The sequence below is a fragment of the Dermacentor albipictus genome, chromosome 4, assembly GCF_038994185.2.
Source record: "Dermacentor albipictus isolate Rhodes 1998 colony chromosome 4, USDA_Dalb.pri_finalv2, whole genome shotgun sequence".
Lineage (NCBI taxonomy): Eukaryota > Metazoa > Arthropoda > Arachnida > Ixodida > Ixodidae > Dermacentor > Dermacentor albipictus.
Genome location: NC_091824.1, coordinates 95,395,525 through 95,417,117, shown reverse-complemented (window position 1 = coordinate 95,417,117; position 21,593 = coordinate 95,395,525). Strand labels below are relative to the sequence as shown.

Here is a 21,593-nt window from a genome sequence, read left to right as displayed (position 1 = left end):
CTAATTACGTGCAGTTAAGACGAATGTGCTTTATTTAGTCTCGAATAGTGCTTATTAATGCGATAACGCTATAGACGAACTTCACTCTTTCCGTCACCATTCTGTTAGGCATCTACCAACAATTATGGGCCGATCTCGAGGGTGGAACAGTATCCCGAAGGCAGTGCAAAGCGGTAGCACTCACGAAAGGGGGGGGGGGGGGCGATGCAAGAAACTAACACGAGATGTACGTGCCCGTCTTTGCAAAGAGTGACTTTGGCCCGAGAGAAGCATGCGTGCGATAATGATGGCCTAGTGGTCAGAGCATGGGGCCGCTGTGCTGAAAGACAGAGCTTTTATCCCACCGTCGGTCACTCATTTCTTCACAGCATTACAGGCGCGGACTTCACCCGCCTTGAACGCATCTTACAGAAAACTCGAGGTGTGTCATCGAACGCGTCACAGAGTGCACGAATTGGCGAGTTTGTAAGAGGTACGAGGTATGTACACGTATGTATGTACGAGGTATGTACGAGGTATGTATGTATGGATAATGAAGAGTGTGCAAGATCGCTCTTGGCGCGCACGCATAGCGTGCGCGCGTAGTTTTTGAAGTATCACCGTCTAACTGATGCTTTTCTTCGTTTTTACTTTGCCCTCCCTATATTGACCTCCGGCAGGAAGGTGACAGTATTCAACGTAGAAATAAATAAATTATGCTATCGCTTACTTAGGTAGCATACTCTGAGTACGTATCGCATATATACTTAGAGGGCTAACGGTGTCAAATTCTTGTTTAGTCCTTTTTTTTTTGTCTTAGTGATACGTTGCTGTACGGACTTTCCGGACGTATTCGCGACCGCGTTGCCGTCGACCATCGTTTTAGCAGCTCTCAGGTAATGATCGCCAAGTTTACTTGCGAACGATGCAGTGTGTACCATAGGCATGGAAGAAAGGAAGGTGCATCGTCATCGTCCGTATTTGTGTGGCGTATCTCAGCCGCGCATCGAACGCGGGATCATGCGCTTTCGAAAATCGACGCTCCTGCCAACTTCGGTGCGCGGACGTCTTTCGTCGTCGTCTGGGAATATATTATAGGAAAGGCAAAGCTCATGTTGCTTTATACTGTCATGCTTTCGTGATGTTCAATCGCGCCCCTGCTTCGGACAACTACACTGTTCGCCTCTTCGACTTTCCTTATTCGCGCCTTTCACATTTTGTCCAGCCAGTTTGCTTCTAGGTCCTGCTATTAATACCGTCTCAGGCACCGTGGCGCGCACTACACCCGCTGTGTTGTGAAACAATTGATACTCGTTTTAGCGCACGCAACTTCTCGAAGTCGTGTAGATTGTTCGCAGGCTGCCGCTGCCAGCGTTTTCTGCAAACTGTATTCTGAAGCTATATGCTGCTCGCAATAGTGCTCTATTTGTCGTCGTCCCCGCTTCGTGCCTAAAACAAAGCTTCAGCCTCCCTCCCCCCTTTTTTTTTCTTTGGCACTGTCTTATGAGGTGGTTCGCTCGATCATCTCTACATAAACGTTCTACTGAGTTTCGTGGATGTTCTGGTTATCGTGCCGTGATTATGCTGCACAGCCTTTTGCTGGTTATTCCTTCGAATGCGCAATTCATTTGACATATACTTTTTTTTTTAATGGCGCAAGGACAGATACGACACACAGAGTGCACGACAGACGCACCGACCGACACACTCTCTCTGCGGTATCTGCTTTTCGCACCAGCTTGACCAGCAACAATTCCTTTTGTTTTGTCATGATTGATGAACCTATTTTAAGCTTTCGCGTGCCTGACACGCGGCGAGTTACTATTGGCTTTACGATTAGGCCGCATCCGCAGTTGCGCTTGCTACGCCTAAATACATCAACGTGGTTCAGGTTTCGTCCGGAAAGTCTGTCGGCACTCACTGGAGCGCGGAAACAGGATACCATGTACAGTTCTCTAGTTTTCTCATATAGCCGTGCGGCCAATTGGCACATTCTGTCGGGCGAAACGAAATGACCTGCTAGAAGCGAAGTGGCAGCCCTCGCAGGATACTGCCAAGCGTCGTCTTGCAATGGCGTAAACGGCGGCTTTATACTTCGTGTCCTTTCGCGTAGCGAGACCCCCTCCCCCTCTGCATTGTGCGTGACTGTCGAAGGCGGGGTTGTCCGCCTGTCGCTGCGTTGCAAGCTTCCTTGTATAGCTCCTGGCTATACGCGCGTCGTGTTTACGAGCGAGAAGAAAACTGTCGTTCCGCTGCGCTGATTTGGTTAAGCCGCGGAACGCGGCTCCACCGTTTTCACGCTGGCTGGCGAACAATTTCTCGGCCTTGTCGCCTCGCCCTGCCTTCTATTACGTCGCCGTACACCCCCCCCCCCCCCCCCCCCTCGAGCGCCCGCTATATACCTCCTGCTGCCGATTCCCCGGGGCGACGGAATCGTAACACCTTTTCACCGAAGCAGGTCACGTTCCTGAGCGACGACGAGGGCGCCCAGCACTGCCAAAATAGGCCCGCGTTGACGATGGCGTATAAATATATACATGTAGCTATGTATGGGGGGCGCGTGTGGCGTCTGAGGAAGGGGAGGGGGAATGGGGGTGAGGCGGAATTACGAGCTTTATCCGAGATCAGCGCGCATTACCGTTCGCATCCCTTCCCTTTCCCGCTCTCCCGTCTGACCTGCCCTGGCGGCACGTCGCATGGCGTTAGGCGAACGAGACACGGGCCCTATACCGCTAATCCTATCGGCACTTTCGCCTCGCAAAGCGAACGCTACAGCGCTCGGGCATGGCTGTCGCACCCCCCCCCCCCCCCCCATATCGAGTCCTACGGTGCAACATTGCTCGCGGGCGCGAGAAAAGGGCACGTTCCTATGCTGTCGCGCGTTTTCTTTCTCCTTCCCGGTTGTTAGCGTCCGTGTTGTGCCTGTTATTTTACGCGTTGCTACCTTGTTGCGTGCATCATCGGTGCTGTACGCGCTGGCCGCCTACTCCTCTATATGTTTCGCAAATGTGCGCGTTGCCTTAGCTTATTTGGTTTTGCAACTAGTTAGCCCGTGCCCGACTCTGAAGCAGAAACGGCTGGTAGCGGTATCGTTCCGTCTGTTCCCGTCTACACTGTGCAGCAGAGCGAGAACACGTATGTACGCTTCTTAAAGCCAAAAGGGTAAACGTGCACTTCTTCCTTTTCCATTTTACCTGCCTGCAGCGCCGTTGTTCTCATTATTTCACTTTCAAAGTTCTCAAATCTAACACAAGGAAACAAGTTAAACATCCTCGCTGGGTTTGTTTATGGTAGTCGACGCGCAAGTCTGTACGTGCAGCGAGCAAGTCTCTCCGTAGACTGCGCTAGAACGGCTGGACTCCGGAACCTTTTCAAAAGCAACGAATCGGGCGCTATCGCCACATCCTTCTCCTGCGGAAGAAAACGCAGTTCTTGCGCTGCTTCACTTTTTCAAGCGTACTGGCGCTGAGTTTGGTGGCGGCGCTGCGCGCATACTGTTGTGCGCACACACTCGTCACTCTCGCAGCAGCGACGTGGGCACAGTGGCTATAAAGTTATATCACACCGACCGCCATGTAACGCTTCGGGTATCTAGACAGTTCCCCGCTCGGGGAGAGTCTGCTTAATTTTTTGTTGTCGTTCCACTCACAACCCTACTAAAAGGCGTCTTGCGCTACCGGAGCGTATATTCCGAACGGCTCGACTATAACGGCCGCTGGTATCGGTCGCCCCATTGCGCCTACTGCACGAAACTACACATACGCCAAAGGTGCGGTGCGCGTTCGGCCTCGCCGCTGGCGTGGAACCCAGGGAGGTTGTCGGCAGGGCGCTGCGATTTTCCAGAGCCGCACGCCGCATCGCCCGCGGCTGGGTCGCGCGCCGCGCCGTTACAACTCGCTCGACGCCTTTCGGCGTTGCGTTGCGAGGCCGTTGGCCGCTGTTCTACCTCCCCCCCCCCCCCCCCCCCCCCCCCTCCTAGACGCAGCACTTTTCTCTGGGGCGTTATAAGAACCGAGGCAGCATTCGGGTCACGCGCACCTGTCGAAGTCGCCACACGATGCTGCCGGAACAAATTGCGTTTTCCACGCTGCCGTTGCACGCCGTTGTAGCCGCTGGTGCTCTCGGCGAATTATTTATTTTGCTTCGCCCTCTAATGCGGATTGCTTTTCGAGGGGACGCCTCTCCACCGGTTGCCGTCGCTGAAGCAGCGGCAGACCCTCCCCGCGGCTCAGAAAGTGTTTTCGTCTCAAGCGATTGGGCTTCTGGAAACCTGAACAACACCTAACTGGTTCGCTCTCTTTAGGAGAAGCGAGAGAGCACGGAATGAAAGAAAAAAAACGAAGAAGAAAGCGTGGCTGCGTTTTCTTTCAGCGCACTTTGGTGGGTTCCGCTTCAAAGCTGACCACTGCTCGGGTCCCATCATGCTCAGCGGCTGTCTGTGTGCCCACTCGTTGTGTGCGCCCTGTCGTCCGTGCCGCCTGACGGCAATTCGGCTTTCTTGCAAGACGTGTTGTGTGTCGGGTGCCTTGCGCCATTGAGCGAGGCGCCCGATTTATTGGAGCTGGCCGGCCGGGCGAAGTAATTGACGTTTATTTTATTGGCCGACATATTTCGGTGGGCTTCTCATCGGTTTACGTCTTTATAGATGCCTCTTGGAAAGTTAGGAGCGGATGTTCCTGCAACGTGTGGCACATTTATTGGCGCGCTGCTTGCCGTTAAAACTCGCTTGAATGGGTCTCTCGAAACCCTGAACTGGGTGGCTAACGAAGTCACCGAGTTCAGGATGATAAAGGAGTCCCGCTGCTCACCCAAACTGGAACCGGGAGAATTTATTGACATTACCGGCAGCAGACACAGCGAGAGATACCACTATTTATTTAAACACTCGGAGAGGTTTCCTCTTGTGGAAACATTCCTCTCAATAAAAAATTACAAGGGAAAGTGAAAAAGACCCTAGAAGTCATAAAAAATATTAAAGAAACGACTTATTGTCTTTATACCATCTCTGGAATTTGAAACTATTTGTATTTTAGTACGAATTATGGTTAAAGTTCTGAAAGGCAGCTGGTCCGCTCAAGGTAGCTGAACAAGAAGTCGGCGGCTTGACACTGCCTCCATTGACTAATATCATGTACGTAATGTGAGCGCTGGCGTTAAAGTACCTTGACATTGTTGCGACGTACATTTATCTCGCATCTGGCCGTTTCTCCAATGCACGCTGTGCAGTATAGTAGTTCCTGCTCAGCCGACTCCGCCACAGAAGGGCAGGTCTTGCGACAGGGATCGGCGAAAGAAGTCGAGGTGGGTGCACGCGTGTGCGATATTAAGTCGTGGTCCATGATGTAGAGTCTGTACTGTGTTGCAGGCGTCTTGAGAGCTTTGAGGTTCTGGGTCAAAAGAGTAAACTCGTAGTGACCGAGCGGGGGACTCGGCAGCTTTTTAAGAAAGGTCTTCGCCAAAGCGGATGTGCCTCAGTTTTCGCGAAAGATGCCTATCGTAAATTTCTATTATATCGATTCTTGCGAGCTGTCTTATCTGTCTTATCGCTCCCTGATTGAACGCAGTGAGATAAATTCAGTGCAATTCAGGTTAACGAGCGACCAGCACTGCCTGCCAAGTTGCATAACTATGCATTGTCGCAAACGGCAAGGTGGCAGCGCGAGTTGATTATTTTTTTTTCGTGTTAACATGATGAAAATTTATTATTATTATTATTATTATTATTGTTGTTGTTGTTGTTGTTGTTGTTGTTGTTGTTGTTGTTATATTTAGTTCCCGAAGTCTGGGACGAAATACATGGGCGTTCCAGTTACTTTTGTGCTTCAATGCATGAAATAGTGTTTCCTCTTTAAAAAAAAAAGTGAGTGGGACAACAGTGCATTTTTGCGACGAGTTTGACGGCGCATATTTCCAAGCGGTTGTCCTTCCGGAAATCCATCCAAGTGGACACGCCTTGAAAACTCACCGGCTACAATTCGCAAATTAGAATATGTGCCGTAAAGTAATAATTAAAAGGTGAATTATTGCTTTTTTAAATTAGTTGAGTATGTATTTCGAATTCTCGTGCAAGTAATGTCTGCCTCTCTGAATAATCTAGCTCAAAGAGTAGAAATATGTTATCTGCAGCAGGTGATTTTTAAAAATTACCGTAAAACATAAATGATGACACCGTATTGCGCCAGCTACCGCATAACTGCAAACCTTTTTCCACAATTTCTCACTTGCGAGTGTTCTTCAAAAACTTTTGTCTGAAACACGGAGCCTCGGCGTCTTGTTTGCCGTTCGTCATGGGATCGTTTTAATACATTTATTTGCATTCGTGTGAAGAATAGAGCACTTGACAGTTTGCTTACGTGGGACAGCGGAGGTCAATCAAGGGGCCCGCCTTGCGGTGGGAATCCCACTGCAGGTCCTGGAAGAGAAAACGGCTGTTAGTCGTTGAAATATCCGTAAACGAAATCTCGTTTATTTTTTTCACTCCACTATATCGTATATTAAGAATACGACACAGGAATTGAATATAAATGTTCGTTTTCTTCCGAAGTACTTGTTTACCACTTGGTTTCACTCTTCGCGCGGCGAAACCGAGTAAATATTTCACAACGGCGGTCAAAAAAGGTACATCGATTTTGAAACTTTGCAGTGTTTCTTGCATGTTCAGTAGTTTCGTGTTAATAAATATTTTGGACTTCGTCAGGTTGCGTTCTTATAAGTTATTGAAGTAACCGTGAGTTTCTTAAGTACTATTGTTCTAAGGCCGTGTAGTTCTAATAATAATAATAATAATATGATAATTCTGCTGCGTCGTTGGCCTCTTTTGCAGAAGTGAGGATATTACATACGTGCTCTAGAAAACAGAAAAAGGATGCAACACATGAGCGAATGCAAATGGGGCCTCCATTGGCAAGTGACAATTCATGCACTCACCCTTAATGTTTCGTTGCGTTCTATACAAAAAGCAATAAAATCCAACGCGCCACGGAACCAGGACACGTTCGACAGACACTTAATCGCAGCCATGATAAGGGACACGACATAATATTTCAATGGTTTCGAGAATACCGCAAGATGAAAGCGGTTAACGTGTCCTGATTCCGCTTTCGCGAACAGGCGCTGCGGCTGGGCTGCGATCGATGTCCCGTTATTGTACATTGCCTCTGTGGAACTCGGAACGTTTTCACTTTGTGCCGTTTACGTTCTTTATCTCTGGACATACAGATACATCTACCGCCTGGGTTACCACGACGTGAACAGACCACGTTGTGCCGTTTGTGCCAATGCGTCTCATTCACAGACCCGTGCCTTCTTTATTGGAACGGCCAGCCGCCCCACATGCGACACTTGCAGCTGTGATGATAGCCTCACGCATATTATAACTGTATCTGGCCGCGCTATAGCACCGAGAGGCAGGTGGTGTGCATAGTGTGGGACCGATTGGACAATCGCTCACTATGGGAGCTAAAATAAGCTATCGTCCTGTGTTCCCTGTATGTGGCTGTATTCGCGATACTAAGGTTATTGCGGTCTGTCGGCCGTCATGATAAACTTTGGTAACTCCGCCCGCTATACCGATGAACGCAGTTTGCTAGTGCTTTCCTCTCTCTCTCTCCGCCCTTTCGCTCTCCTTTTCTTTGTATCCCCCTCCCCATTCCCCTTGTGCACGGTAGCCAATCGGAGCTAACTCTGGTTAGCCTCTCTGCATGTCTGTGGATCGTTTCTTTCTCTCTCTCTCTTGCTGCGTTCGTTACATTATGAGTTAATTTATCCACGAGAAAATTGTTTATTTTACTCAGTTTTTGCGATACGGTTTCATTTGCTGTTAATGTAAGCGGCTCTGGTCATTCTTTCTTTAGCTTCCGTGGCATAAAATAAAAAAAAAATTGCTGCAGATCCAACGAGTTGGAATGTATACACAGCGAAGCTTTGTGTGGGTTCATAAAGAGACAGAAGATGAGTGCACGCACTCAGGCTCACACATACATACGTACGCACACGCACGCGCGCGCACGCACACACAAAAGCGTGGGCGCAGCGAAATTATGCCGAGCCTTTTGTTAAAGGGCCCTTCACCAGGTCTGGCCATTTTGAGCTGATAAGCGCGGTGCGTACAATGCGCTCTAGCGATTGCTTTCTGCACATTCCTACGCGCCGTGAAAAGAGCCTAAATTTCGAAACAAACACCGTTTGCCCTTCTCCTCGCGGGCGCCACGCTCCAAGCCGGAGAGTCGACGTATATCTCCCAAGCGCCCCTACGTACATGACAGCGCTGTGACGTCGCTCATAGTTACCCGTGACTTCGGGAATTATTCAAGGCGACGTCATTTATTTGTGTAATCTGTTCATTCAATAGACGAATTAATGTTTAGAGAAATTATAGAACATATAAACCGAATGTCTGCGTGTTTTTGTTTCACTTCGTACCGTAGCAAGATATATGTACTTCCGTTTCGTCCGGTTGTTCCCACGTCGTGCGGTCGCGCGCGCAGAGAAGGAAACTATCTAATTTTATACCCTGTTCCAGTGCCGTGATCACGATCTTTCAACCTCTCACGTGTGCCCTATTGCTTATGATTGTGACACTGGTCAGGTGTCCTCGTGCAGAACGCGCAATATCGTCCGCTGCGCGAAACTAGACAAACGCAACAGCTTGCGCGCCAGACCGTCATCGGAAGTGTGCCACTCAGCAAAAACGCGCGCGTGCAAGAGAGAGAGAGAGGGAGAGAGAGGGAGAGAGAGAGAGAGAATAAAGAAGGCGCGCCCCGTGGTGCATTCGTCACGGGAGCTTGCAGTTCCGGTATGGGAGAACGGAGGGAAGAAATTTCGCTTGCAGAGGCGGGCCAAGTGGAGAGAGTGTCTTTGTTGACGGTGACGCTCGCGTCCTGAAATCACGGGCTCGCGCCACTTCAAATATTTCTATCTTTGCTATTAATGAATCAATTTGAACAATTCTTGCGGTACAGCACTCCTTAGAGGGCACGTAATGATTTCCAGCGTATAACCGAAATTTGCTGTGTGACTGGTAAGGGGCCCTTTAAGCGGAGTTTCTGACTTCTAGCGAGTGCGACGGACGCCTTGAACGCATCGTGGTTTCAGCGGCAGCAAATGCATACGTACGGAGCGCTATTCGAATACATTCTGTCTGCATTAAGCGTTTATTTTCTCATTACTGTGGAGACGAGGATGCGCCAAGGCGAGCTTTTCTCTCTCTCTCTCTCTTTTGCTTTCCCCCGCACGGCCGGTGCCATCGCTGCAACGGATGCACGGAGGCGAGCGCAATGGGGTGGTGCTGCAAGGAACCCAGCGGCCCGCGCGGTACGCTTCCTCCGCTCTGATTGGTTGGCCTATTCGGCAAGGGAAAAGCCAGGCCACGGGTACGGTCACGAAACCCAGCGAAGTCAGCAAAGAAAAGCTTCGCTTTTGTAAGAGAGGAGGGGTTGGGGAGGAAGGGAGGAAGGGAGGGGAGGGTGCTTATGAGCGAGCAGCTGCCGTATACGGCGAGTTAGCTGACTTGTTGCCACTTGCCCTCTTTTGGCGGTGCTTTCAAATCATTACTTATTTCCAGTCATGTATGGAAACATGCAACGGAGACATTGAACGACAAAAGTGGAAACTTCAGACATTTGCAATCGTTTCCTTGACGCATTTGTTTTAGTTTTTAATCACTAGCACGTTTCACTACTCTGTTCCTTTGCTTCCTTCGCTTTTGGCTGGGAAATTGTTTTTTTTTGCTTCTTAATGACCAGTATATATAGACATATTTACTGTTTGCTTCCTTGATTCACTTGCGCTTTCTTTCTTGTGCCTTTTGAACTTACTGTACTTTTGCATACACAGCTCTTCTCTTTGTGGCCTAATGTTTGTCCCTTTCGTGCGCTATCGTTTAGTGCCCAGCGATGGTCCGCCTTTTTTTTTCTTTTTTCTTGTGATATCATGTGTCACGCACTCATGTTATTCGGGGTGCCACTGGATAATGTGAAGCTGATCCTTATGCGCTTGTTCACTTTCAGGTGTCACGCCTGAAGCACCGGCGGCCGAAGAGATTCAGCGCGACGAAGGTAAGCTGCGTGCTGCTGGGCAAGTCCTCCCGTTACTCGACTCTTTGGACGAGCTTTTCTTGAGGGCAGTAAGATAGCTTATCATGCGTGTTGATAGTACCTTTTTTTTTCTGGTTTGGGGTCATTTGATAGTCTTTTTTTTTTCTATGTTCCGAAGCAACTCAATGGCTATTGCGGACGCCGTAATGGAGAAGGTTGCGGTTCTTTTGGGGCACCATTTCACGTTTATTCTTGCTACTGAATACTTTTCTTTTTAAATGCGTAAGTGCACTTCTATGCCTACACAACGAAGAAGCCTGTCCGTCCGTCCGACACTTAAGACGAATCGCTATGAAGAAGATAATGTGTAAAATAAATTTAATTAGAAAGGAAAAGCGTTGGCGGTGGCAAGTTTCGAGTCTACGACCCTACACTCAGAATCCGAGCGTATTTCCCACTGGGCTAAACAGCGACGCTTGCAGAAGGTGAATATAACTATCTGAACCATATGATTGTGTTGTACCGGTGGTACAAATGTCAAAGAAGAACAGTTTCTATGAATTCTTTGTTGAAAGATTTGGTGATGATGCAATAAAAGCCATCTCTAGGACCGCACGCAGAGCCGTCTTGGAGCATTGTAGACATCTGAAACATTCCGGTTTCTTCGAAAATTTAATGCCAAACTAGGTGGTCATGGGATGCGCCTTCCGTTGAGCCGTTCTTTCACCGACCGAAATGCCACCGATTTCTGAGGGCTCATGTGCTTCACGTCGCGCAATACCGATAGATAATCAGTCAGTGAGATAATAAGTAGTGATCAGGGATTATATGGGTCTCGTCACCGTTGATAATGGTTCGACTCGGAGGGATGAGGTGCTAAAGAACGACAAGATAATGGTCGGAATAATTCTGGTATGGTTAAGAACCACCGATAAGGGTTAATGAGAGTCGGATCAAGTCGGATAAAGTTGATAACCACAAATGATAGTTGTTAAGGGTCGGATCTTCTCCAGTATGGTTGATAAGAACCGATAGGGGTTATAAGAATTGGGTCGATTGCGATAAGGTTGATACCGATCGATAAGGATTATTGATAAGGCTCCAATCGAATTCGATAAGTTGATAACAACCGATAAGGATTTATAAGCCTCGGATCTAGTCCGATAAGGCTGATAACGAACGATAAGAGTTTATAAAGGTTAATACTAGTCGGAACAAGTTTCATGACATTGATAATGACACTGGGCTGCGTGGAGATGAGCAAGCGGCACAATGCTTATTATACTTAGACCCAGAGACTCCCGAAGGAGTTGTTGCGTGAGTCTTTTCTTCTTTTTTTTTTATGGTGGCCTCGGCAGGAAAAATAGATGCGTCGCTCTCGTCAGTGCGCATCGTGGGAAAGTGCCCCGCAACAAATTGAAAAAGCAAGAGAGGGAGAGAAAGTAAGAACAGAAATGAAAGTGCGAGTGCATGCAGGAAAGCGTATATTCGCAGGATCGGGCTCCTGATTGGCTCGCGCTAGTCTTATTTCTTTAATGCAGGGCTCAGATTATTGCGTAACGAAGCGTAAGCGTCACTGCTGCACCTTAAGCAAAACAGATTTCCATCAATCTGTAATGCAGTAAATGTTTGCGCTTGTTTGTTTGTCCATTTGAAATAATAAACGGCACGACAAGCCCTTGCTCGAATTCTTTTTCTTTCTTTCTTTCTTTCTTTCTTTCTTTCTTTCTTTCTTTCTTTCTTTCTTTCTTTCTTTCTTTCTTTCTTATCGACACAAGCACCTTCCAGCGCGAATCCCTAGGAGCAGCGAGTGCGTGATCCTTCGCGTGCAAACACAGTTACATACTCGGTTTCTTATTGCGCGCTGTCCCGCATTTTCGTGAAAAAATCGATTGCGCGTGTTGTACGCCTCCTCGCCCGGTTCTCGAAGGAGGCAAATTGGAGGATTCTTATTCCGGCGGCAATCCCGATGTGCACCGCCGTTGCTTGCCTTACGAAACCTTGCGCACGGCTCATTTTCCGTCCAAACCCGATCTCTTGCGTGATCGTTGCGTTGTACAAGCGGCGACAGCCAGAAGGTGGATAGAGGGCGGGGGGGCTAAGAAGATCGGTTCCATTACTTCGTCTATACGAAGGTACTGCTTCGTTCGTTGACTGCGTTCGTCCGGGACGGTTTCGTTGTTGTTGTTTGCTTTGTAAGCCTGTAAAATGTTATCAGAAGCGCCGAGAACGTTAGTCTTTGGGGGAATTTTGCAACCGTACTGCTTGCTGGCCCAATCATCTCCCCGGTGCTGTCCAATTTCAGATCGCCCCCCCCCCTTTTCCCCTGTAGGCTGCTTTACGGTTCATATTGCGGTCTCAATCTGAAGGTTAAACATTGATTTGGAGTGCGAAAGATCAAGCCAAAACTGTCCTAGATGCGTTAAGGACGGGAACTAATGTATATATATATATATTTACTGCCATGTGAACTGAACTAGGCAGACGTATACGGTATAAGAGGGGCATGAAGAACACGAAACTAGAGACGATAGCGGCTAGTGCTTCCATCAAATATCGTGTTGAAGTCAGGGTGGTTTACCCGTTCCAATATATCTATATATATGCATCGAGAGAGAGAGAGAGAGAGAGAGAGAGAAAGAGAAAATTTGCATCCCCGCAGCATCTTTTTGTTTGAATAGGAATGCAAGCTTTTCACATCGAGAATCGGAGGCTCTGAGGTCCACAGAGCGAGAGTGGGAGCGTCGTTTTTAGGGTCTATATATCTCCCCCTTTTCTCATTTTGTAAGGCCATGTAGTTTCCCTTGCAAGGAAATCGCGCAGTCCCAGCAGTTTCCGTGTTTGCGTCTCGCCTTCGCTTTTTCTTCTACTCGCAGTATCTCGCTCGTGTGTTTTGCGTGCGCACGCTAGGAATTGTGCCGCCGGGTATAGTACGGCTACTAGTGAACCTCGTCATAAATATCTCGCGTTGGCGAAAATAAAACAAAAGACACAGAACAATCTCTTTCCCCGCTGTGTCCTAAGTGTTCTCTGTTCCCAACTGGTTTGTGTAGCAAACAGGGGTAACTCTCCATTGGATGGTCGTTGCGTTGGGCAGTTTCAAGTGGCTCTAGTTAGGTTTGGTTAGTTTTGCGTTGAGCACGCGCGCAAGATTGCTGATAGGGAGGAAAAGGAAACGAAAACTGAAGTACTAGAGCTGAGATAGTCCCGAGCGCTTGCGAAGCTCGTCGGTCGTGCTTCCCAACTTCTGCTTTTGTAGATCACTCTGTAATTTCGGACACTTTTTTTTAGCCCCGGGCCTTTAACGTCGGGTATTTTGTTAAACTAACTTCGTTTCTCGGAGGTGATCCGAGTAATTTATTTTAAAAATTGGTTTAGTGCCGTATATTTTCATACATGAGAAATGAGAAAACGGCGGATGTAGCTGAAGTATATATAATATCGTTCGCGCCGTTTGGTGTGGGAATCCTTCGGCGTGCTGTGTGGTCGATGTTGCCTCTTTAGTGAGCTTGAGGATGGGGTATACCACAAATTTAACCTATACGCGCTTACGGGTACAGTTGTTGAAAACCTCGCCTTTACCGATTTTGGGCATATTTTCGTGCCTTAATTAGCACAGTAGCTGGAAGAAATAGTTACCAACTTTGGAAGCGGCGCGTCAGGCTCAATTGAAGTGCAGCTTGCGGCAATACATCACTTTCGCGCCGATGTTCTTGCGACCTATTTGCTAGCGCGGATAATTCTTATTTTGCTTATCTAAGAAAACAATAACGTTAAGGAGAAGAGGAACGCTGATTTCGCAACGCCCTCGTTTGCGGCCTATAATAAAAGTGATGGCATGGCCTAAGAGGTCGGGCAGAGGCCCTTGTTGTCGCTTGCTAACTGGTGGCTCGAGAAATTTCGTCGGAAGTAACGTCATGCTATGGTAACGTTTAGTACCGGCATCGCTGAGTTTGGACCATTGCAGTTAAGTCACCGCATGCAAGTCGTCGTCCTTTAAGGGGAATTCATAGAAAGCGATAAAGTTGTCTTTCTGTATATATGGCAAGTTTGTTCTCAGGCTACCACACTCCCGCAAAAGTTTGTACGCCCATCTACATTAAGGGAATGAGGGTTATATAGCTGCGTGAAATCTGCGCTGCACCAATAGCCAAACCGCTTCTCAAGCCCTCTTTGATCTTGAATTTTAGAATTGTCTTCCCGATTGTAGCACAAAGCTACAAAGGAAACTCGTACGGGTTTCTTAGAAAGATTCGTAGTTGAAGAAACATTCGTCCTCCTCCGGGTATTGAAATTGGGACCAACGCATTTCCGAGGTGATCGCTCTGTCGTCTGAGATAACCAGGAGTCTATAGCATATTGCATAGCGTGACCGAATTAATTGTGTAGCTTGTTTTATAAACGATACCAGAAAGGTGTGTTTGCTGTAGCCATCTTTCTCCTTCAGATTTCGCCTGGGTTTCGCATAGCAACAGCGCTCTTTCTCTTTGTTCCCAAAATTGTCGGCGTTCGTCGGCGAAGGAAAGGAGAAAGGGTTGAACGAAAGGGCTTGCGAAAAAAAGAACACGGAGTTGCCTATCTCTCCGCATGCTTGCACGCGTGCGCTCGCGTATGCCTCCGTGTTTTCCCTCAAACGGCCTGTTTTGCATCCGCGCGGTGGCACACCGTCGGAACGCGCGCGTGCGAGTTCGTGCCCGCACGGCGTGCCTCGCGCCCACCAAGATCGAAACGCGTATTCCTTTCTTTTTTTTTTCGTTTCTTTTCGCTAGCCGACGCCGGCGGGCGTTCGCTCCAGCTCTACACTGTAGCGGTGGCGCTCATGCACGGAACGAGACAAATCGCGCAACGGGAAAGAGTTGAGCGAGTGAGCGGGAGGGAGGGACGCGAGTTGGCGGTTCGGCATCGCGTGCCCTCTCGCCGCGTCTTCCCAGGCCGTGAACGCGTTGTCGCGATGGTGCCGCCAGTGTTCGTCACCCTCGCCCGCTCCTTGTTCGTGCCTTGTTCTCCCGCGTCATTTTCCTTCCCGAGTTTCCCTTCTTTCCCTACGAGCAGTGCGCCGCGTTTACGTAGCCGATCCGTTATGATCGGTGTTTTTTTTTCCCCACACTTCTTTATCTCCACCGCCGTTTATTTATTTTTTCCCTTTTACGTCGTGCGAGCAGACTGTTGATGACGGCGGGACGCTGTCTCCTCTTGCGAAAGAACCTCGCCCCACCGGTCGTCGCGATGCAAAAAAGGCGCGACGACCGGCGACGCCGCTCCACTGCCACCGCAGGCGGGCGCGCGAGCGGTGGAGACACCGTCGTCTTCTCGCTGTCGCGTCGTAACGGTTTCCCCCCTGCACCCGCTCACGCGTGGCTTACTGCTCGTTGTTGCTGCTGCTGCTGCTGCCGCTAAACTACGAAGTACGTCGCTGTTTGTTTGCGGTGTACTTCTTCTCCTCTCCCCACCCTCCACCTCTTTTTTCAGATTCCCCTTTTCGCCAAGAGCTATCCGAATATTGCGCTTGTCGACCGCGCCTCCGAACTAGGTGCAAGGAAGGGTGCAAAAGCGACCGTCGTCACCGATGTTCTCTGTGTAGTTGTTGCTTCTTCCAGTCGGTTCGGTTGCCGAGGCGTATATCGGACGCAGCCGCTCGAGCTGTCGCTGCCGCGTTTTTTCTCCGTTTTTCTTTTTGTGGGAAGAGGCGCTAGGGGATAGGTGGGAGGCCCGGTGTCTAGCGCATAACATATGCGGTCATTCGCGCCGCAGCGCGTGCTCTGTCTGTGTGTTCGCTGTTCTCCCGCCCTTCCTCCGCGTGTTTGCGTGTCGTGTTCAGCTCGTTTTTCCGGCCGAGCTTCGCCTTCCCTCGTTTTCGCTTCGCTTCTCGCACGCTGCTGCTAGCGATGAGGGAGATACTATGGGACGGCATGTCTGGCGTCGAAACGATGACGTCTCCCGTTGCCTCAGAGCGAGGCCGACTTTCCTGTATCGCTTTGTATACCTTCCTGTGGGAGTGCTTCATTGTCCGCTTTGTTGTTGCTTTGTTGTTTCTCCCTTATCTCTCTCTCCCCCTCTTTAGCGATGTGCTGCCCACGCGTTTGCTGCGCATACTTTGTTGTTTTCTGAGGGTGTCGATGTTTATTGGGCATCGTTCCGAGCGTGTCGTGTGGCAGCTCGGCGTCATCGGCGATGCGTTCGGGGATCAGAATACAATGGCGCGCTATTTTCGATCGCGACCTGTCCTTGACGTCGAAATATGAGCAGGCTTAGATGGTGGGTTATGTGCGTTTAGGCGGCTTGTTTTCATGTTGTATCTGTAAACAAGAGACACAACTTTTGCGTTTCTCGGTGTAGTACCGATCAGTAAGTGATTAACTCGGCATAAACTTTCGTGTCGACCTGGTGCTTTGTAGCTTAGTGATAGAATTGTTTTGTCGTCTTCAGTGCAGCATTCAGCGAGCGTGCGTTGAAAATGGCAGCGTAGTGACATCCCACTCTGTGTCATCTAGTGGCAGGACAAACTTCTATGTTATATGTTTGGTGCAAATGTTCATACTGTTAGGTTAGACGTTTCGTTTGCAAAGTTATGTCAAAGCAAGTGATTCCAACTTGAAAACTACATGCTATTGGTCCCTTTGCAGTAATAAAACGTGGTTCCTTATGCTAATATCATTTCCATGGCATTTCATGGTGCCCTCATGAAGGGTGAACAGAACGACCTCAAGAACAAATTTAGTCACGGGTATCTCGAAAGCTCTTGCATTCGAGGTGCGGTTCATTGGATTTGCGAGAAATTTTAAGGCCAAGCTTAGAGTCGTAAGCAATTCATGAGCGCGCAACACGACATTTTTTTGTCGAGCAAGGCATTAAAGACGAGAAAGGCTTTTGAACCGTCTACACTGAGGAACCGTTTAATGAATTTTTTTTATTTACTGCGCCGTCTGTCTAGAAAGAGATCTTCTGCGTTCTAGTGCTTAGGCTGACAACGCGTCACTTTGTACTGATAGGGAACCGTCACCCGGCTCTCTCTCTTTCACTTGACATGATGCACGAACGGTGTACATAGGCAGGCTTGCGACACCGTTTAGGTAACGTCAGGTTACGCAACACTGAGGAGCGATTAAGCGAGCCTGTCTCTTCGGTTCGAACTAACGAGGGATCGTAGGGAAATGGTATAGACACACTGTCGGGCAGTTGCGCGACTTCGACTCGTCTCCAACGGTGCGTAACCGGTGCCCGCGAGTCCTGCATCGCCTCTCGCATGTCGCAAGCTAAGCTCGTGCATAGGCGGACGCGAATTCCATCCGAAAAACTCGGAGGCGTTATAGCAGTTACCGGCGGCCGCTATATATAGCGATGATTCTACGCGCTCCCCAGAGGGTAATTTCGAAACCGGCTACCGCGCGCTCCGATGATTCAGGTCGGTGATAGGGGAAAATAGAGGGAGAGGGGAGCAAAGGGAAGGGTTCGGCGAAGCTGAGAGAAGATATGCGCAGTGCCATATGCGCAGACTGGTATGCGCATCGTGCCACATTTGTGACACAACGAAGCTGCGCCGTGCTCGCTATTGGGCTGCAGAAATAAGCGTCATTTCCCACGTTAAACCGCTACTACTCACAGTGAAACAGTGGAGCCGCTCAGATAAGCTGAGAACCAGCCGCACGCAGTAGCGTCCGGTGAAGAAGGTCCTCTCGCAGCGACGCCGGCGGCGGCTCGTCGTGTGCGCGCTGCGATCGCTGTGTCGTTGTAATCGTCTCCCTTATTCGCTGTCGCCGTTTCGGACCGACGGCCCACCGTCACGGGGTGTTCCGGACGACTGCTTGGTCTCGCACGCGCGCGCATTTTCCTGCGGGAAATTAATGGCGCGCGGCGGAAATGATGCGCCCGTGTCTTTGTTCCCTTTCCGCGTCTTTCTCTCTTTCTTCCCGTTCTTCCTTTCTCTCTCTCTTTCTCACTCCTTCGCTTACGGACCCCCTACTTTCCTTGAACCTAGACGCAACCTCTCGCAATTTCCTTTAACCCGACTGCACCTCTCGGAACGCAAGAATAAAAAAGATTCGATCGCGCCATCCGTATGTCATGCTTGGTGCAGGCTAAATTTTTACCGTGCTGGCCCACCGAGCCGACCAGCTCCGCGTTCTTGTGCCGCCATTTGTGTTTGGTCACTCTTTCTCGCGGGTTTTCGTGTTGGTGAGGCGATCAGGCGCCGTTGTTTGTTGTATAGTTATCGGGAGTTAGTGCACCATCTTCCTAACACCAAAAAAGCTGGCTCGGCGTAACGTAACGAGTGCCGATAGAGGAGCAAAATTGGAAGGACGCTTAAGCTTCGCCTTTAAGAGCGGAACGCGATAGCATTCAAAGATTCCTGACTGCTTCTCACGCTTCCAGTCAACTGCAGCTTATGTAACCGTAATGTTTTCCGGCAAGCGCTGGCGGTGAACGCTGTGCACGAAGGCGAGCTTTCTGTTAGAAACGCGGCGCCTTGCGTGGCCCGCGAAGAGGTGGAGGCGAGTGCCATTTGGAGGTGTTACAAGGAACCAGACGTGCCTCTTTATGGCATTTGAGATTCGCGCGCAAATCTTGGAGGCCATGGCCGCTCTTTGAATCTTAAAAACGCTGGAAAGTGGGTGCGTGAGTTTCCGTGTAACGGAATTATGTTTTCTTGTATATTCAAATTACAGACCGACGCTATCATGTCTGTAGATTGTGTGTGAGCCGTACCTAACGATTTTTCTGGCGTATTTTACTTTGAGAAATTCAATTAGTTCAGTAACTCCTTTGCGCTACATGTAGGGTATGCATGGTTAGTTATACGGGGTTCGGAGTGATCTTTGCCGAAGCGACGGTCGACGGTGGACGGGTGTCGAACCGGATTTTCTGCGCTACGGAGCCCTAACGCTATCGCGTCTATAGAATGCAGTGAAGCAGTGCCTTTGGAATATTGTCGCGTTCGAGGCATCGTAAATAGTTTTGATGAAGTTGAAGTATCAGTATAATGGAATATATAGATCGTCTTCGACATACTCTCGACGAAATATACGTTAGCATTCGACCGCTGTCTGCAGCATGTTCACGAATTGGATGTATTCTTCCATTTTCATCGAACCCTACAGAACTGCCTTTTAATGAAACGCGCTATTTTGATCGGTGTTATCATAGACGCGTAAAACACGATGTAGCGCCCGCTTAGATTTGGGTGCTCTGGAGCCATCTAATTGCATGTATTGGCAAACATTTTTTTTCATCGTAATTTGTTCGCAACGTAATATGGTTGAAGAAAATCCCAAAACCCATGGGCTCCCGATTCGACCCACCATGTGTCGCATGTCACACGCTGTCATTGCTGCGTTTCATTTGTGTAATGGTGCTTTATCCACTCATTTGCGCTTTATCTCGGTGCGATAATCTCCGAGCCTCCTGCATGCGCTCCTCGTCGTGGCTTAATTCTGTTCAACAACGCTTTAAGCCTGGGTACGTCTCCTGACGAACGCCGTGCTTTGGTGAAATTTCTGGCCACTTCTAAAGTACCGGCTACGATGTTTCAGCGTTCGACTGAATATTATATATCTTTTCGCGGTGATTTCTTAACCAGCCACCCACATCTATGGCCGTGTTGCCCGTTCTCGCCTGTGAGCGCAGGCATTGTTCACGACTTGCATATTTTCGTCCCCCAGTACCAGTCATCGGGTGGGTTAGCAAATCAACGATTGGTTTTGTTAACCACCTGCTCTTTCTCCCTTCTTTCCATGTCGCAATAATCCTTGTATTCGGTTGTTAGGTAGAAAACAGATTTTTTTAGCGCGCTTGGTCTCTCCCCCCTTTCTTTCTTTCTTTCTTTCTTTCTTTCTTTCTTTCTTTCTTTCTTTCTTTCTTTCTTTCTTTCTTTCTTTCTTTCTATATGTTCCTGTCTCCTCGGTCTTTGTTTGAATCTGGAATGAGTCATAGACACTATCTTGGTGACGCAGAGTTGAGAGTGCACGTTGTATCACAGTAAGAAAAATCGAACACTTCGGTTTAGGAGCGCTTCTTCTTGAACGATGAAATCAATGTGATGAACGCCGCACCGAAATCAATATCGTCGGGCATCTGTGCACATATTAACGAAGTTTCTCACGATAATCGAATTTAAAACATTGTTCTCAATATGTGCTGTCAAGAGCAGACCAAGTTTCAGCCGTAGTTTCCATGCCGCAAACCTTTTGATGTCGTTTCTTTTTTTCCAGTGTTTTACTTTAACAACCATATGTAATGCATTTCAAGCGAACTCTCTGCGCAATGAATTTTTACGAAAAGTGGGGGGCTACTTAAACCACGATTTCCCCCCCTCCTTTTTTTTTTTTTTTTACCCGAGTGGCTGTGCTGTCTCTGAAGGGACCCTCTGACCAAACAACACAAGTAACGCGGTGACGACATCGATGCGAAATCGCAACGTTATCGGCTTTTACCCGCCTGCATCGTGCTGCGTTAACGCGGCCGTATTTCTTGGTTCGGGGCAAAATTTAATAAACGGCCTCAGTACAGCGCCTGCTGTAGCAAAACTGGCTCGACAAGTAATTTTTACAACGGCGTTCGCGTCACAGTCGCTCGTGCAAAATGTTCCGGCTGTATCTGCACCGTGTCCGCATTTGCTGGGGGTGGATTTAGTGTGTGTGTGTGTGTGTGTGTGTGTGTGTGTGTGTGTGTGTGTGTGTGTGTGTGTGTGTGTGTGTGTGTGTGTGTGTGTGTGTGCGTGCGTGCGTGCGTGCGTGCGTGCGTGCGTGCGTGCGTGCGTGCGTGCGTGCGTGCGTGCGTGCGCGCGTGCGCGTGCGTGTGCGTGTGTGTGTGTGTGTGTGTGTGTGTGTGTGTGCGTGCGTGCGTGCGCGCGCGTGCGTGCGTGCGTGTGTGTGTGTGTGTGTGTGTGTGCCCGTGCGTGCGTGCGTGCGTGCGTGCGTGTGTGTGTGTGTGTGTGTGTGTGTGTGTGTGTGTGTGTGCGTGCGCGTGTGTGTGTGTGTGTGTGTGTGTGTGTCGGTGCTTTTTTCTTCTTTGTTCCTTTATTTTTGTTTATCGTTTGTGTCCTAATACGACAGCCTGCACCATCGATTAACGTGGCGGACCTGACGTCGCGCAATTAACGTGCACGTGTTGTGTGCACGATTAGCCTCGTATAGTTGGGTGTGCCACGCTTTGGTGTTTCGAAATTAAAGTGCGCACCTATGGCTTTCCGAGATGCGCCGCTCAACACACGGCGAGTTCTCGTCGGCCGTTATTAGCGTTTCTCGTCGTATGCCGAGATGCTTTGCGCGAATCGATGTGGTTCGCGTTGTTTCGTCATCTGCGCGTTTTTGTCCGCCCGACTTGGTCGAAAGATGAACTGTACTTGAAAAAAAAACGAAAGAAACAAAAAGGAAAAGAGAAATGCGTTCACAAACACTGACAGCGCGCGGAAAAAATATGGGCATAAAGCTACGCCTTATCGCTAGAAGTGGGATAAGGCTAGCGGGATCGCTAGTGGCATCGCCATTCTTTCTTTCTTTCTTTCTTTCTTTCTTTCTTTCTTTCTTTCTTTCTTTCTTTCTTTCTTTCTTTCTTTCTTTCTTTCTTTCTTTCTTTCTTTCTTTC

General features: G+C 49.0%; 2 protein-coding genes across 3 annotated transcripts in view; one reads left to right on the top strand and one right to left on the bottom strand.

The window, feature by feature from the left end:
• timeout (circadian regulator timeout) overlaps positions 1-21,593 on the top strand; it is a 321,920-nt gene that overhangs the window by 101,009 nt on the left and 199,318 nt on the right. Inside the window, exon 15 of the mRNA XM_065443676.1 lies at positions 9,987-10,034. Within this exon, the coding sequence (XP_065299748.1) occupies positions 9,987-10,034 (48 nt within the window). The remainder of the gene's footprint in view (positions 1-9,986; positions 10,035-21,593) is intronic.
• LOC135911409 (slit homolog 2 protein-like) overlaps positions 1-21,593 on the bottom strand; it is a 150,104-nt gene that overhangs the window by 32,224 nt on the left and 96,287 nt on the right. For both annotated transcript variants that reach the window (XM_065443677.1, XM_065443678.1), the window contains one exon: positions 6,333-6,391. The gene's annotated coding sequence lies outside the window, so the exon portion shown is untranslated. The remainder of the gene's footprint in view (positions 1-6,332; positions 6,392-21,593) is intronic.